Source organism: Triticum dicoccoides, chromosome 5A, assembly GCF_002162155.2.
Source record: "Triticum dicoccoides isolate Atlit2015 ecotype Zavitan chromosome 5A, WEW_v2.0, whole genome shotgun sequence".
Classification (NCBI taxonomy): Eukaryota; Viridiplantae; Streptophyta; class Magnoliopsida; order Poales; family Poaceae; genus Triticum; species Triticum dicoccoides.
In genome coordinates, this window is record NC_041388.1 from 689,185,172 (window position 1) to 689,199,290 (window position 14,119).

Genomic DNA, 14,119 nt, shown 5'->3' on the forward strand with positions numbered 1-14,119 from the left:
AAGATCCGCAGTCCGGATTGAGACACCGGCGCAGCGGTACGGCGCGCCATCTTTATCGCAAGACATTATTCTCAGAGGCATATTAACGCACATGCCTTCTTTTCAGGAAAAAGAGCGCTCGCTGGACTATACTCGAAGAGGCTACCAATCGCGCATCCACAAGCCAGCCTCCAAGGCCGGATTCGGAGGCGGGAACCAATACAAGGCGTGCGCCGGGTGCTCCTCCGATAGAGGATGCGGATAAACTGTCCACCACCCATTCCGAGGTGGAAAGTGCCATGAACCACAGGCGCCGCCGGACTATTCTTCGTGACGCTTGTTTCTCCCAAGAGGCATTGGATGCCTTCAACTCGGGAGACGCGCACCTCTGTGCCGCTCAAAATGGTCTAGCCAGAGCCACGGAGCAGTATGTAAAAGACATATGGGTGAGAAAATTTGATGATTATATATATCAGTAGCCCCTGAGACTTGAAACAGTTAGGATAACTGATTTAAGGATCATTTGTTATGCAGGTTCTCACAGAAAAGAATACTCAACTGTCCCAGGAGCTGGAAGAGTGCAAAGCCCAACTTCAGGCCGCACTGGCCGCAGCAGGGGAGCCCAAAGAGACCCCCTCTGGTAACATATCCTTCGAATGATAAGTATCATATTAGAATGCGGCGTATATGCAGATCTGACGATAAAATTGCAGATGACGTTGGAGTGAATCCGGATAAGCAACAGCTCATACGCCAGCTGAAGGCCGGTGAGAGCGTGCTTGCAAGGGTGAGGCAGGAGAAGAATGATCTCCTAGATGCCAACACCAAGCTGGGCGTGGAACTAAAAGATGTTCGGGCCCAACTGTCGGACTCTGTTAAGGAGAATCGGCGGCTTCGACACGGCATGTTTAGTAAGCGCTTGAATGAACTTTGAAAAATAGTTCGGCGAGGAAGCTGGCTGACAGAGTTATGTCTGTAGGTATGCTAACAGGTCGTCCTGTCGAGGAGATGCCCGGTTCAACGGGTGATCTTCTTCCCGAGCTCTCACAGCTGCACGAACGAGTTCGGCAGGTGATGCAAGGCGTCGCCCAGGCCTTGTGGCCATCCGTCTCCCTACCCGAAGGCCTTGGAGAGCTTGCAGAAAAGCTGAAGGGAGCATGGCGGCGCTTCCAATTATGGAAGATATCGGCTAGCCGTCAGGGCACCAGGGAAGCCTGGGCAATGGTGAAGACACGGTACACGAAGGCTGACCCGAACCACATGGCCGAAGTCGAACCAGTGGGGCCTGATGGGAAGGAGATCCATGTGAGCTTAGTGTACGGCCAAGTAGAATTGGCCGCAAAGTATTCCCAACAGGACTGTAGACTAGACAGCCTATTAGGTGGTATTGAAGAGGAGTTTAACCAGTCAAATTGACTATGTAATTTTAAAGTGACATGTATAATGCCTTCTAGTCGGATTATAGATCGTTTGTCGTGGCGGACCTTTTCGCTTCAACCTTGGGACCCGACAGTCCGGAGTGTATCCGAATACCCTCTCGGTTATGTAAGAACCGGGGCATGCGTGAAGACCAGGCGTAGGGGTCATTAGTGCTTTATCAGACAAGTGCCCAACTAGTTATGTTATATTACATGGGTAGTAAGAAACATCTTCCAGGTAGAATAGTTTCGTTAAGGGTTCCTTTCCCTGGGTAGGCATGCCCTAAAGTGCATGTCCGGACTGCGATAAGAAACGCAGAAAAATCATCTGGGGGCAGATATGAATAATAAAAGTCATCTTTTGTTCACCGACCGAACATATTCCCTTAAGAACGCTAGCTTTCGGCTTCACCCAGTCTGAGGTACACGTCCGGCTGACCCGGCGGTAACAATCGCAGAGGTGCTCCCCTTATGCCCTAGCCGAATTAACGGGAACATAGGGCATAAATACAAGAGCCAGGCAACCCAGCTTGGCAAAAACTTAAGTCATATCGATGCATATAATGGTGAAAAAAGGTACACGCGGAAGTGTAACACATGTGTTGGGCGTGAGGCCCAGGGAAATAATTAAAGCTTCTGTGAAAGAAGCCCCCAGGTATGAAGAGTGCAGCTAGCGCATCTGTGATGTATGAGTGAGGCACAAGGTGACCCTTGAAGGCCTAGAGAAATAAAAGAAAGAAAGGGAAACAAGACAGATGATGCATATGCAGAAAATGGACAAAGGGAGGGGACTAACATAAAGTCCGGTGCTAGGCATAGAATCTTCGGAGCCTTGCTGCGTTCCATGGGTTCGGCTCGAGTCGACTAGTCGATGCATCCCGCAGTCGGTACGCTCCACCGGTCAGAACTTGGTCGATAATGAAGGGACCTTCCCATTTGGGCTCGAGCTTGTTCTTTTTCTTATCCGGCAGCCGTAGAACTAGTTCGCCAACGTTATAAGTTTTGGCCCGTACTTCTCTTCTTTGGTATCTGCGAGCCTGTTGCTGGTAAAATGTGGAACGGGCTTTGGCTACTTCGCGCTCTTCCTCCAAGGTGTCCAGACTGTCCTGCCGATCGAGCTCGGCTTCTCTTTCTTCGTACATGCGCACTCGAGGTGAGTCATGAATTATGTCACAGGGCAAGACTGCCTCTGCGCCGTACACCATGAAAAACGGTGTATATCCGGTACTATGATTCGGCGTGGTCCGCAGCCCCCAGAGTACGGAGTCGAGCTCCTCTACCTAGTGCGTGTCAGACTCCGTTAAGGAGCGCACTAATCTGGGTTTAATGCCGCTCATTATAAGACCATTTGCTCGTTCGACTTGACCGTTGGTTTGTGGATGATAGACCGAAGCATAATCGAGCTTGATGCCCATTTTGCTACACCAGAGTTTTACCTCATCGGCCGTGAAGTTCGTGCCGTTATCAGTGATGGTGCTGTGGGGGACGTCGTAACGGTGTACAACCCCGGATATGAAATCTATCACCGGTCCGGATTCGGCTATTTTAACATGTTTAGCCTATATCCATTTGGTAAATTTATCCACCATGACCAGTAAGTATTTTTTCTTGTGGGTTCCCCCTTTAAGGGGTCCAACCATGTCAAGCCCCCAGACCGCGAAGGGCCATGTAATGGGGATTGTTTGGAGGGCGGTGGGTGGCATGTGGCTTTGATTTGAAAAGAGCTGGCAACCGGCGCAACGTTGGACCAAGCCTGTGCATCTGCCTGGGCCGTTGGCCAATAGAATCCTGTACGGAAGGCCTTGCTTACAAGAGCCCAGGCTGCGGCGTGATGACCGCCGAGTCCGGCGTGAATTTCTGCCAAAAGGTTCCGACCTTCCTCTTCGGAGATGCACCTTTGAAGGACTCTGGTAGCGCTTTTTTGTACAATTCTCCCACATGGACCCTGTAGGCCTTGGATCGCGGCACTATGCAGCGTGCCTCATTTTGGTCCTCCGGGAGTTCCTGTCTAGTTAGGTAGGCCAGGAATGGTTCTGTCCACGGGGCAATAATGGCCATTATTTCATGGGCTGAATGTGTTATTTCGGGTCCGGACTGTTGTTACCGGTGTCCCCTTCCCATGCTACGGATGCCTTGAAGAGCCGTTCCAGAAATATGTTGGGAGGGATCGCGTCGCGTTTTGCGCCGATGCGGGCGAGGATATCCGCCGCCTGATTGTTTTCCCCAGCCACATGGTGAAATTCGAGCCACTCGAACCGAGCTGACATTTTTAGGACGGCATTGCGATCAACTGCCATTTTTGGATCCTTGGCATCGAAGTCTCCATTTATCTGGGATATCACGAGGTTCGAATCCCCTCGCACCTCTAGGCGTTGAATGCCCATAGATACTGCCATCCGGAGACCATGTAGAAGGGACTCATATTCGGCTGCGTTGTTGGAGTCCGTATACATTATCTGTAGTATGTATTGGACGGTATCTCCTGTTGGGGACGTCAAAACGACGCCAGCCCCCAGACCAGCCAACATTTTGGAGCCGTCGAAGTGCATGATCCAGTTTGAATATGTGTCGTACTCTTTAGGGAATTCGGCTTCCATCCACTCAGCGAAGAAGTTAGCCAAAACTTGCGACTTGATAGTTCGCCGTGGCTTGTAAGTTATGTCGAACAGGAGGAGCTCAATGGCCCATTTGGCAATCCGGCCCGTCGCGTCGCGGTTGTTTATAATATCGTTAAGTGGTACTCCCTCCGTAAACTAATATAAGAGCGTCTAGATCGCCATTTTAGTTATCTAAACGCTCTTATATTAGTTTACAGAGGGAGCACTTCCGAGGCTACTGTTATCGAACACTCTTAAAAGTAGTGTTGCAGCTTCTGGGATGCCATAAATACCGCGTACGCTATCTTTTGATAATGCGGGTACCGTGATTTGCATGGAGTAAAGACAGTGGACACATAGTAAACCGGCTTTTGAAGGAGGAATTTGTGTCCGTCCACTTCTCGCTCGACGACGAGCACTGCGCTTACTACTTGATGAGTTGCCGCAATGTATAATAGCATTGGTTCGCCAATGCTTGGCGCGGCCAGGACTGGGTTTGTTGCCAATATGGCTTTTATTTCATTGAGTCCGGCCGAGGCAGCATCCGTCCACTCGAAGCGTTCGGTGCGCCGGAGGAGGCGATAAAGGGGTAATGCCTTTTCTCCCAAGCGGGAGATAAAGCGGCTTAGAGCCGCCACACATCCAGTCAATTTTTGTATTTGTTTGAGGTCTGTTGGGGTAGCCAACTGTGACAACGCTCGGATTTTGGCCGGATTAGCTTCAATACCTCTACTGGAGACAATGAATCTCAAGAGCTTTCCGGCTGGTATGCCGAAAACGCATTTTTCCAGATTGAGCTTGATGTCATATGTTCGGAGGTTGTCAAATGTGAGCCTCAAGTCTTCTACTAGAGTTTCGACATGCTTGGTTTTAACGACCACGTCATCCACGTATGCCTCCACTGTTTTGCCGATCTAATTTGCCAGACATGTCTGAATCATGCGCTGATATGTTGCGCCGGCGTTTTTGAGCCCGAAGGGCATTGTGTTGAAGCAGAATGGGCCGTATGGTGTGATGAATGCCGTTGCGGCTTGGTCTGGCTCCGCCATTTTAATTTGATGGTAGCCGAAGTATGCGTCGAGAAAACACAATGAATCGTGTCCTGCGGTAGCAGCGATGATTTGATTGATGCAGGGGAGGGGAAGGGATCCTTTGGACAGCCCTTGTTAAGGTCCTTAAAATCGACGCACAAGCGCCAGGATTTGTCCTTCTTTGGTACCATTACCAGGTTTGCTAGCCAGTCCGGATATTTTATGTCTCTGATGAATCCGGCCTCCAATAGCTTGGCTAGTTCCTCTCCCATAGCTTGTCTCTTAGGCTCGGAGAAACGTCGAAGAGCCTGCTTGACTGACTTGAATCCTTTTAGGATATTTAGGTTGTGCTCAGCCAGTCTGCGTGGGATTCCTGGCATGTCTGAAGGGTGCCAGGCAAAAATGTCCCAGTTCTCGCGTAGGAACTCTCGCAGTGCGGAGTCGACATCGGGGTTTAATTGTGCCCCGATAGAAGCTGTTTTTGTAGGGTCCGTTGGATGGACTTGGAATTTGACTATTTCGTCCGCTGGTTTAAAGGAGGTGGACTTGGATCTTTTATCGAGTATCACATCGTCCCTGTTCACCGTGGAGCGCAGCACAGTTAGTTCCTCGGCCGCTAGGGCTTCGGATAGTGCCTCGAGGGCCAGTGCGGCTGTCTTATTTTTGGCGCGGAGTGCTATGTCCGGATCACTAGCAAGAGTGATGATTCCGTTGGGCCCGGGCATTTTGAGCTTCATGTACCCGTAATGGGGTATGGCTTGGAAGATTGTAAACGCCTCCCGCCCTAGTAGAGCGTGGTATCCGCTGCTAAACGGGGCCACTTGGAATGTAATTTCTTCGGACCTGTAATTATCCAGCGTGCCGAATACCACATCTAGTGTGAGTTTCCCAGCACAGCGTGCTTCCCGACTGGGGATGATTCCTCTAAAGGTTGTGTTACTTTGCTCAATGCGGCTCCAGTCTATTTCCATCTTTTGAAGAGTTTCCTCATAGATGAGGTTTAATTCGTTGCCGCCGTCCATGAGTACCTTGGTGAGTCGAAAGCTGTCCACGATTGGACTGAGGACCAGTGCGGCTGGTGCTCGGGTTGTTCAGAATTTGGGTTCGTCACTGGCATTGAAGGTAATAGCCGTGTCACTCCAAGGATTTTATTTCTGCTATGTGGCAGATTTTGGCCATGCTGCGGAGTGTTCGCTTGCGTCTATTATTTGACGCGAAGGTCTCAAAGGCCGTTAACACCGTATTGTTGTCCACGGGATGGTGCTCTGTGGTTTTTGGGAGGAGTAGATCCTCACCACTTTTGGCCACCTGCCGGAGTATCCAACATGCTTTAAGGCTATGCCTTGGTATTGCATCCGTTGTACTATGAATTTTGCAGGGTCCGTTGAGCCATCCCTCCAGTACGGTTCCTTGCCCCGTAGAGGGATTTTGCTTTTTGGTAGTTAACCCAGGTGTGTTGTGATAATGCACCCTTTTATTTCGGACTGGGTTTGTATTCAGGGCCGGATTATCCCAAAATTTTATTTTGGTTTTCCAGGCGCTTTCCATCGCACAGTACTTTCGTACTATGGACATCAAGTCGGCAAAGCGTGTAATTTCGTGGCGACTTATAGCGTTGAGGATTCCCTTGTCCGTGCAATTATTGCAGAAGAATGAAATTGCGTCTTCTTCGCAGCAGTCCTTTATCCTGTTCATGACCAGGAGGAATCTGGCCCTGTAATGGTGTATTGTTTCTTCGGGCTCTTGCCTAATTTGGGATAGATCGTGTATGTTTGGGTGGGTGGGTGGAATTGAATCAGAATCCTTACCCAATCTGAGACTCAGGGGCCAAGGAGTTTCCGAACTCAAAAGTTTGGATTCTTGGATGTTTTCCGATAAATCTAGCCCGCTGCCTGATTCTAGGTTCAGGCCTTGAGTGACGTCCTCCCCTCCGCGGGTATCCAGCTTGGAGGGATCGAGAATCCGTACATAGCTAGTCCTTAAGATAGATGAAGGGTTGCCGCATTGTTCCTCCACCACTGCAACATGATGGGTGACCTGGGGAGAGTTGATCTCTCTCAGATCGGGTTTAGGCCCAATCTGATCATAGTCTGTAGTGACTCCCAGGGCGGCGATGCGATCCAAGAGCTCGTTCAGGGAAGAGAGCTCCATTGGATCTAACTGCTCGGCGAGTTCCGAGTTGATGTGAAGATTGCTTTCGATGACCCGAGAACACATCGTCGGCGCAGCGGCCGAACAGGCGGTCATAAGAAAACTACCTAGCCGAGAGTTTGACCAATAGCCAAAGCTCCCTCAGCAATAGTGCCGTCTTTAAAGACGGGATGAGACATCCTTCCTGGTGGCGACGGCACAGCGGAACTCTCAATGAAAGCACCAATGTCGGTGTCAAAACCGGCGGATCTCGGGTAGGGGGTCCCGAACTGTGCGTCTAGGCCGGATGGTAATAGGAGGCAGGGGACATGATGTTTTACCTAGGTTCGGGCTCTCTTAATGGAGGTAAAACCCTACGTCCTGCTTGATTAATATTCATGATATGGTTGTTTACAAGAGTAGATCTATCACGAGATCAGAGAGGCTAAACCCTAGAAGCTAGCCTATGGTATGATTGTATGTTATGATTGTCTTTCTACGGACTAAAACCCTTCTGTTTATATAGACACCGGAGAAAGTTAGGGTTACACAAGGTCGGTTACAAAGGAGGAGATATCCATATCCGTATTGCCTAGCTTGTCTTTCACGCCAAGTAGAGTCTCATCCGGACACGAGACGAAGTCTTCAATCTTGTATCTTCATAGTCTAACAGTCCGGCCAATAGAGATAATCCGGCTGTCCGGAGACCCCCTAATCCAGGACTACCTCACTGACCAAGCTTAATGAGGTGACACAAATAAATACTACACCCATCTCCCGTCGATATGCTGATTCGATATGGTTAGTTTACCTTTTGCATACCAGGGCAGCCGGCAGCTACTTGTGGAAGTGCAAGACAAATGTCTGGTCAGGTGGCCAAAGGTGAGAGGCCACTAAACTAAACTAAAACCAACTTATATCCTGATTTTTTTTCGAAAAGAAGGAATGCTCCCGGCTTCTGCATCTCTTGATGCACACATCCATAACTTATATCCTGATTGAATAACTGAATATGTTGCCATCTCTGGTGTGAACCACCCTTTGCAGATGATTCTGTGATGAGTTAATTGCACAGAAATACCATAATTAGGGCATTAGAAGCAGATTGGTAACAAGTTTGATAATTTTTACGTGTCAATACTAACTTTTGAACGCGGCGTTGCAGAACGGACTAAACGACGTATAAAAACATATTGATGGAGAAACTGACAGCGGGCCCGCCTGTCAGGGGCTGACGTGGCATCTTATTTTACAGAAAAACCCCTCGGTTTATATTTAATCAAACAAAGGGCCTCGGTTGCGGGAAAAACTCGAAACCTGCAAAAACAAATTATGCACGCTCATGAGGATTCGAACCCATGACGCACAGCCCAAGGGAAAGTCCCAATGACCACTACGCTTCGCCACAACATTCGATATAGCTGATGCTTAAACGTTTTTATATTATACGTCGGAAACCATTTTTCTTGCTGGGCAACTGTCTCATTTTTTAATGCGTTTTTTTGTTTCGTATTTCTTTTATCTTTTTAGACACGTCCTGGCCTTCTTCCAGTTTTCCTTTTTAAAACTTTTGCGCATCTCTTTTATATATAGGTTTTTGTATTTCTTTTATACATAGGTTTTGGAAATGTACACACTGATAATTGACGCCTTTTTGAAATGTGGCCCCTGACAGGTGGGTCCCACCCATCGGTTTCAGCATCAATACATGTATATTTCAAAAATGGTTCGACATGTATTAAAAAATTATTGTGTAAAATCATTTTTAATTTTCTTTTATCTTTTTAGATCTTGGGTATTTTTCCGGTTTTCCATTTCTTTTACTTACGCACATTTCTTTTTTATATAGGTTTTGTAGTAAATGGTGAACATTTTCTAAGTACTCGACATATTTTAAATTTATACTGAACTATTTATTAAGTGATATTTTTTGTAAATACACACTGAAAATTAATTTTTAAATACATACTGAACACTATTGCATAATATACAAACAATTTTTTATATACACTGAAAATTATTTATACTGAACTCTAATATATGAACACCTTTTTTATTTTTAAATGAACATTTTTTAAATATATGGTGACGTTTTTTAATATTATTGCGATATATTTTGAAAATACACACTGAATATTACTGTATAAAACACACCGAATACTATTGTATAATATACGATGAACTATTTTGTTATATAAATTGCATTTTTTTAATATACAATATCTGAAAGAATGCCACATAGAAAAAAGTTCAGTGTAAATTTTAAAAATGTCAAAAGTATTGAAATAGCGTACACCATTTATTACAAAACCTATATATAAAAGAGATGCGCAAAAGTTTAAAAAAGGAAAACCGAAAGAAGGCCAGGACGTGCCTTAAAAGATGAAAGAAATACGAAACAAAAAAAACGCATTAAAAAAACGAAACAGTTGTCCAGGAACAAAAATGGTTTCTGAAGTATAGTATAAAAAGGTTCAGGCATCCAGTTTATCCGACGGACTGGGGTAGTGTAGTGTTCGGCGCTCCTTTCCCTCGGGCAGTCCGTCGCGGATTCGAATCCCATTGGCGCGCGAAATTTATTTTTCCTGCTTTTGAGTTTTTCCGCAAACGAGGTCCATTGTGTGATTAAATATAAGCCGAGGGGTTTTTCCGTAAAAGAAGATTCCACGTCAGCCCCTGACAGGCGGACTCCGCTGTCAGTTTCTCCGTCAATACATATTTATACGTCGTTTAGTCTGTTCTACAACCGCCGCGCCTCAAAGTTGATACTGACACGTAAAATTTATCAAACTTGCTATCAATCTGCTTTTAATGTCCCAATTGTGATACTTTTGTGCAATTAACTTTTCTGTGATGGATTTCTGGACCGGGCTGATGAGTGTTTTGGTGTGAGATGAGCCGGCCGACGTCAGAGATGATTGCATTTGTATAGTACGACCCCAGGGAAGGTTGCGACTTGGTCTCTGTATATTGTAGCCCCATCACCAGTAGAAAGCAACGGGCCACCGCTTTTCCGACGTGGTTGTGCAGGAGCGCACGTGGAGACGAGCGACCCGTCAAAGCCGACGACCTCGGCAAGGTTAGGTCACGTCGTCTAGCTCGTCTTCTTCCTCGATCCAGCGGCGCCGCCGGCCTCTATAAATCAAAGCACCGCTCCTCTGCGGCAACGTACGCACACCACCCGCAGGCAGGGAAGCCACAGCGTTCCGCTCGACGCCGGCCGTCCCCATCCACCTCGCCTCCCGCTACATTCGGATTCTGGTGCGCAATTTCTTCTTTTATTCGTTCCGGCGGCGATACCATAGGGTTGCTCTTGAATGATGAAGCGGGTAGATTTGTTGTTTTCCCTTGTGATTTCTCAAGAGCCTTGCATTGGCTGCTCTGCTCGTGAAAAATCTCATCGCAAATGAGTGACATGTAGGGGCACCAAAGTCTCTGGTCGTTGGAAGGATAGAGTTTGCCATGTCGTCGTCGTGTGTCCGTTGCGTGCGAGCAGTAAGCTGCTGCAATGTAGTAGTACAAAAACGAATGAAAAGCAGAGCCGTCCGTATGGCATTTTCCTTTCTCTAGAATTATATAAAAATGTCGCCATCCTTCAATATATAAGGGTTTGAGTGGTTCACACCTTCACAACGCCTTCACAATTGATTGAGAGATCGTTCGTTATCCTACTGGAGTCTGCAGAAGGGATGGCGACCAAGGTGGTGGACCTGCGCTCAGACACGGTGACCAAGCCGTCGGAGGCCATGCGGGCCGCCATGGCCGCGGCGGACGTGGACGACGACGTGCTGGGCGCCGACCCGACGGCCTGCCGCTTCGAGGCGGAGATGGCGCGGATCATGGGCAAGGAGGCCGCGCTGTTCGTCCCCTCGGGCACCATGGCCAACCTCATCTCCGTCCTCGCGCACTGCGACGCCAGGGGCAGCGAGGTCATCCTCGGCCACGACTCCCACATCCACGTCTACGAGCACGGCGGCATCTCCACCCTCGGCGGCGTCCACCCCCGGACCGTCCCCAACAACCCCGACGGCACCATGGACGTCGACAGGATCGTCGCCGCCATCCGGAGCACGGACGGGGCGCTCTACTACCCCACCACCAGGCTCATCTGCTTGGAGAACACCCATGGAAAGTGAGTGAGTTGCTCTGTTTGTTAGTACTATGAGTGATACTAGTACTAACTCTGTTTCTTACCTGATTGATGGAGTATCTTTATTGTTGTTGCTGTTGCAGTTCGGGTGGGAAGTGTCTGACCGTGGAATACACTGACAAGGTTGGTGAAGTTGCTAAGGCTCATGGCTTGAAGCTTCATATCGACGGAGCTCGTATCTTCAATGCCTCCGTGGTAAGTAACAACTGCTATGGGATCAATTAACCGGCATGTGATGTCGAAGTACAAGACATGTGTATCTTCTCCTGACATTTTTAGATCATCACTGTTATCGTGCCTGTCAGGCACTTGGAGTTCCCGTTGACAGACTCGTGAGAGCTGCCGATTCAGTTTCGGTATGTATCAATCTGCTTGGCACTACACTAAAATGCTAGATTGCATATGCAACCCACATAAGAACGGAAAATGGGCTGATTCCTGTTGACATATGATGTGTGACTGTATTTCTCTGTTAAACGTCGAAATGCAGATATGCCTGTCGAAAGGGATAGGTGCTCCTGTTGGATCAGTTATTGTTGGTACCAAGGCCTTCATACACAAGGTGATGATGGGTAGATATTCTGCATGCTAGTAAGTTTAAGCTGCTTGCTTAACAGAACATGTAAGGGAAATCTGACAGATATCGCACTTCTTTCAGGCTAAAATTCTTAGGAAGACACTGGGTGGTGGAATGAGGCAGGTAGGAGTCCTTTGTGCTGCTGCCGAAGTCGGTGTTCGCGACACCGTAGGCAAGCTTGCGGATGACCATCGGAAGGCTAAAGTTTTAGCAGGTTTCATATTGGCCTATCTTCACCATCCTATTTACAGGCCCTTAACGGCATCAATATAACCCTGAATTTGGTTTTCTTTTGTCCAAATGTTCAGATGGACTGAAGAAAATCAAACAGTTCACAGTTGATTTGAGTTCAGTGGAGACCAATATGGTTAGTCTGTTATTCCATCTATCTACTGAGCTTGATGTTTTCAGATCAAATATCATGTTTGTGACCTCCAGCGATGTATTCCATTCGCTAGGTATTCTTTGATATGGCGGATCCACGCATATCACCTGCCAAACTGTGCCAAGCCCTGAAACAACGCAATGTGCTTGCAATGCCAACAAGCTCCAAGAGGTTCAGTTCACTTTGCTCGACTTCCTTCTCTTTATTTTTCTTAACTTCCTATTAATATTCTCAAGTTCAACTCCTGACCATAAGCATCATAAATTATGTCTGTTTGCACTGGTCTCTAACTAAAACAATATGCTGTACTATTTAGTCAAAAGAAACGCACTGCTTTGTTTGATTCTGAGCTCCCTTGATTAATTTGCAGCGTCAGATTCGTCGTCCACTACCAAATTTCAGATAGCGACATCCAGTATACTTTAAAATGTATCGAGGTACTACAGAAATTGTTCCAGATTTATATGTTTTGACCTTCGTATCACCGTTGCTCTGATCGGGGGCTGTTACCATATCCTTTCGAAGGAAAAAAAAAAGTCACCGATGATGCTGTGATTGGTGGGATATCACTGATATGTTGCTCTGTTTTCAGGAAGCCGTGGAGGAAATCCTGGCCTGCGACGCCAAATCGGAGCGTTGTTCGACCAACGGCACAAGCTAGCTAGGCCACACTTCTTGAATTACTACGTGATTGCTATGCATGATGCACTATCCAGTTCGTTTGTGAAATAATTGATTGCCTGTGGTCGTGTCAATGTCGTGGGCATGTGGTCGTGTTCTTCTGTGTTCTTCAGCTTGGGGAGCATGCAATGCAATTAGGGATTGTTGTGACGATACAGGTGGATCAATGGTCTACTTTGTTTGGCGTATTGTTTGACCGTAGTACCCCTCGTCCAGCTACATCTACCATGACAGCGTATTCTCTTCTGCTTGGGAACCTGTTCTGCATGTTTTGCTATTGCCCGAACGATCGATCCACCTGTTGTACGTTGATGGGTTTTTTCTTGGGTCAAAATAAATCAACATTGTGGGAATTGATCACATGACCTTCTGTCTGGATCTTTGAAAAAAAACCAATGACCTATGCGCCATTCACATTTACTAATCTCAACTCGCTCTAAATATAAGTGGCAGTCCTCGTGTTTAGGCGAGCTAATTAAGCGAATGAGTTAATTAATGGAAGGATTATGGGCTTAAATAAAATATTTAAACGGATGTGGCTAATTAAAGAAAGAATTATGGGTAAACCGGTGGAATAAATAAAAGAAAGATTATGGTCTTAATAAATAGAATACTCAAATAGATAAGGGTAATTAAAGGAAGGACTTGATATAAAAAGGTAGGATAATTAAAAGAAAAGATCTGTAGGCTTCAATGTGTTGCGGCTACTAAAAGGAAGGATTTGATTCCCGACTAAAACGGGTGAGTATGTCATGGTAATTAAAGCATGGATTATATTTAAATGGAATCAATGGAACATTATACCTGGCAAAAAAAATATAACACGACTAAATTGTATCGTATTTTTTATGGTCATTTTGTAGAAGGATGCTGCGTTGCAGCATGTTCTTCATAGTAAATCTGGTGTTGTGAGACATTATGCTTGCACAAAACATCAATTTTTCCCGTTGCAATGCACGGGCATATGTGCTATAAATTAAAAAGATCCAATGTCTTGTGGGGAACGAGCGAAGGGCTAGGATCTCGTTTCTGAGCGCATGGCGTGGCGTTGGGTCACTGCTCCTATTTTCTTGTCCCTTAGCAAAGGGTTAGGAGGCAAAAGAGCATGGATTATAATAGTTACGAAGATTTACGTATGATATTAGTTGGTATTTTTTGATTGGTGGGAAGT

General features: G+C 46.8%; 1 protein-coding gene across 2 annotated transcripts; it reads left to right on the forward strand.

Annotated features, from left to right (window-relative positions):
- The first annotated feature begins 10,292 nt into the window (after positions 1-10,292).
- Positions 10,293-13,136, forward strand: LOC119304181 (probable low-specificity L-threonine aldolase 2). Of its 2 annotated transcripts, none has more exons than XM_037581354.1 (10): positions 10,293-10,416; positions 10,840-11,287; positions 11,389-11,500; positions 11,611-11,661; positions 11,796-11,867; positions 11,964-12,096; positions 12,191-12,249; positions 12,341-12,438; positions 12,638-12,704; positions 12,860-13,136. In XM_037581354.1, exons 2-10 carry the CDS (start codon positions 10,845-10,847, stop codon positions 12,926-12,928), a joined length of 1,104 nt encoding a protein of 367 aa, XP_037437251.1. In that variant the 5' UTR covers positions 10,293-10,416; positions 10,840-10,844; the 3' UTR covers positions 12,929-13,136. The 2 variants fall into 2 exon arrangements, with proteins under 2 accessions (XP_037437251.1, XP_037437250.1); XM_037581353.1 differs by having other exon boundaries at positions 10,314-10,416; positions 10,833-11,287.
- The last annotated feature ends 983 nt before the right edge of the window (positions 13,137-14,119 follow it).

Excerpts from the sequence above, each read along its gene's own strand:
- LOC119304181 (XM_037581354.1), top strand. The coding sequence starts at position 10,845 with ATGGCGACCAAGGTGGTGGACCTGCGCTCAGACACGGTGACCAAGCCG. Across the intron at positions 11,288-11,388 it reads TTGGAGAACACCCATGGAAA|TTCGGGTGGGAAGTGTCTGA; the intron begins GTGAGTGAGTTG and ends TTGCTGTTGCAG. Across the intron at positions 11,868-11,963 it reads CCAAGGCCTTCATACACAAG|GCTAAAATTCTTAGGAAGAC; the intron begins GTGATGATGGGT and ends CACTTCTTTCAG.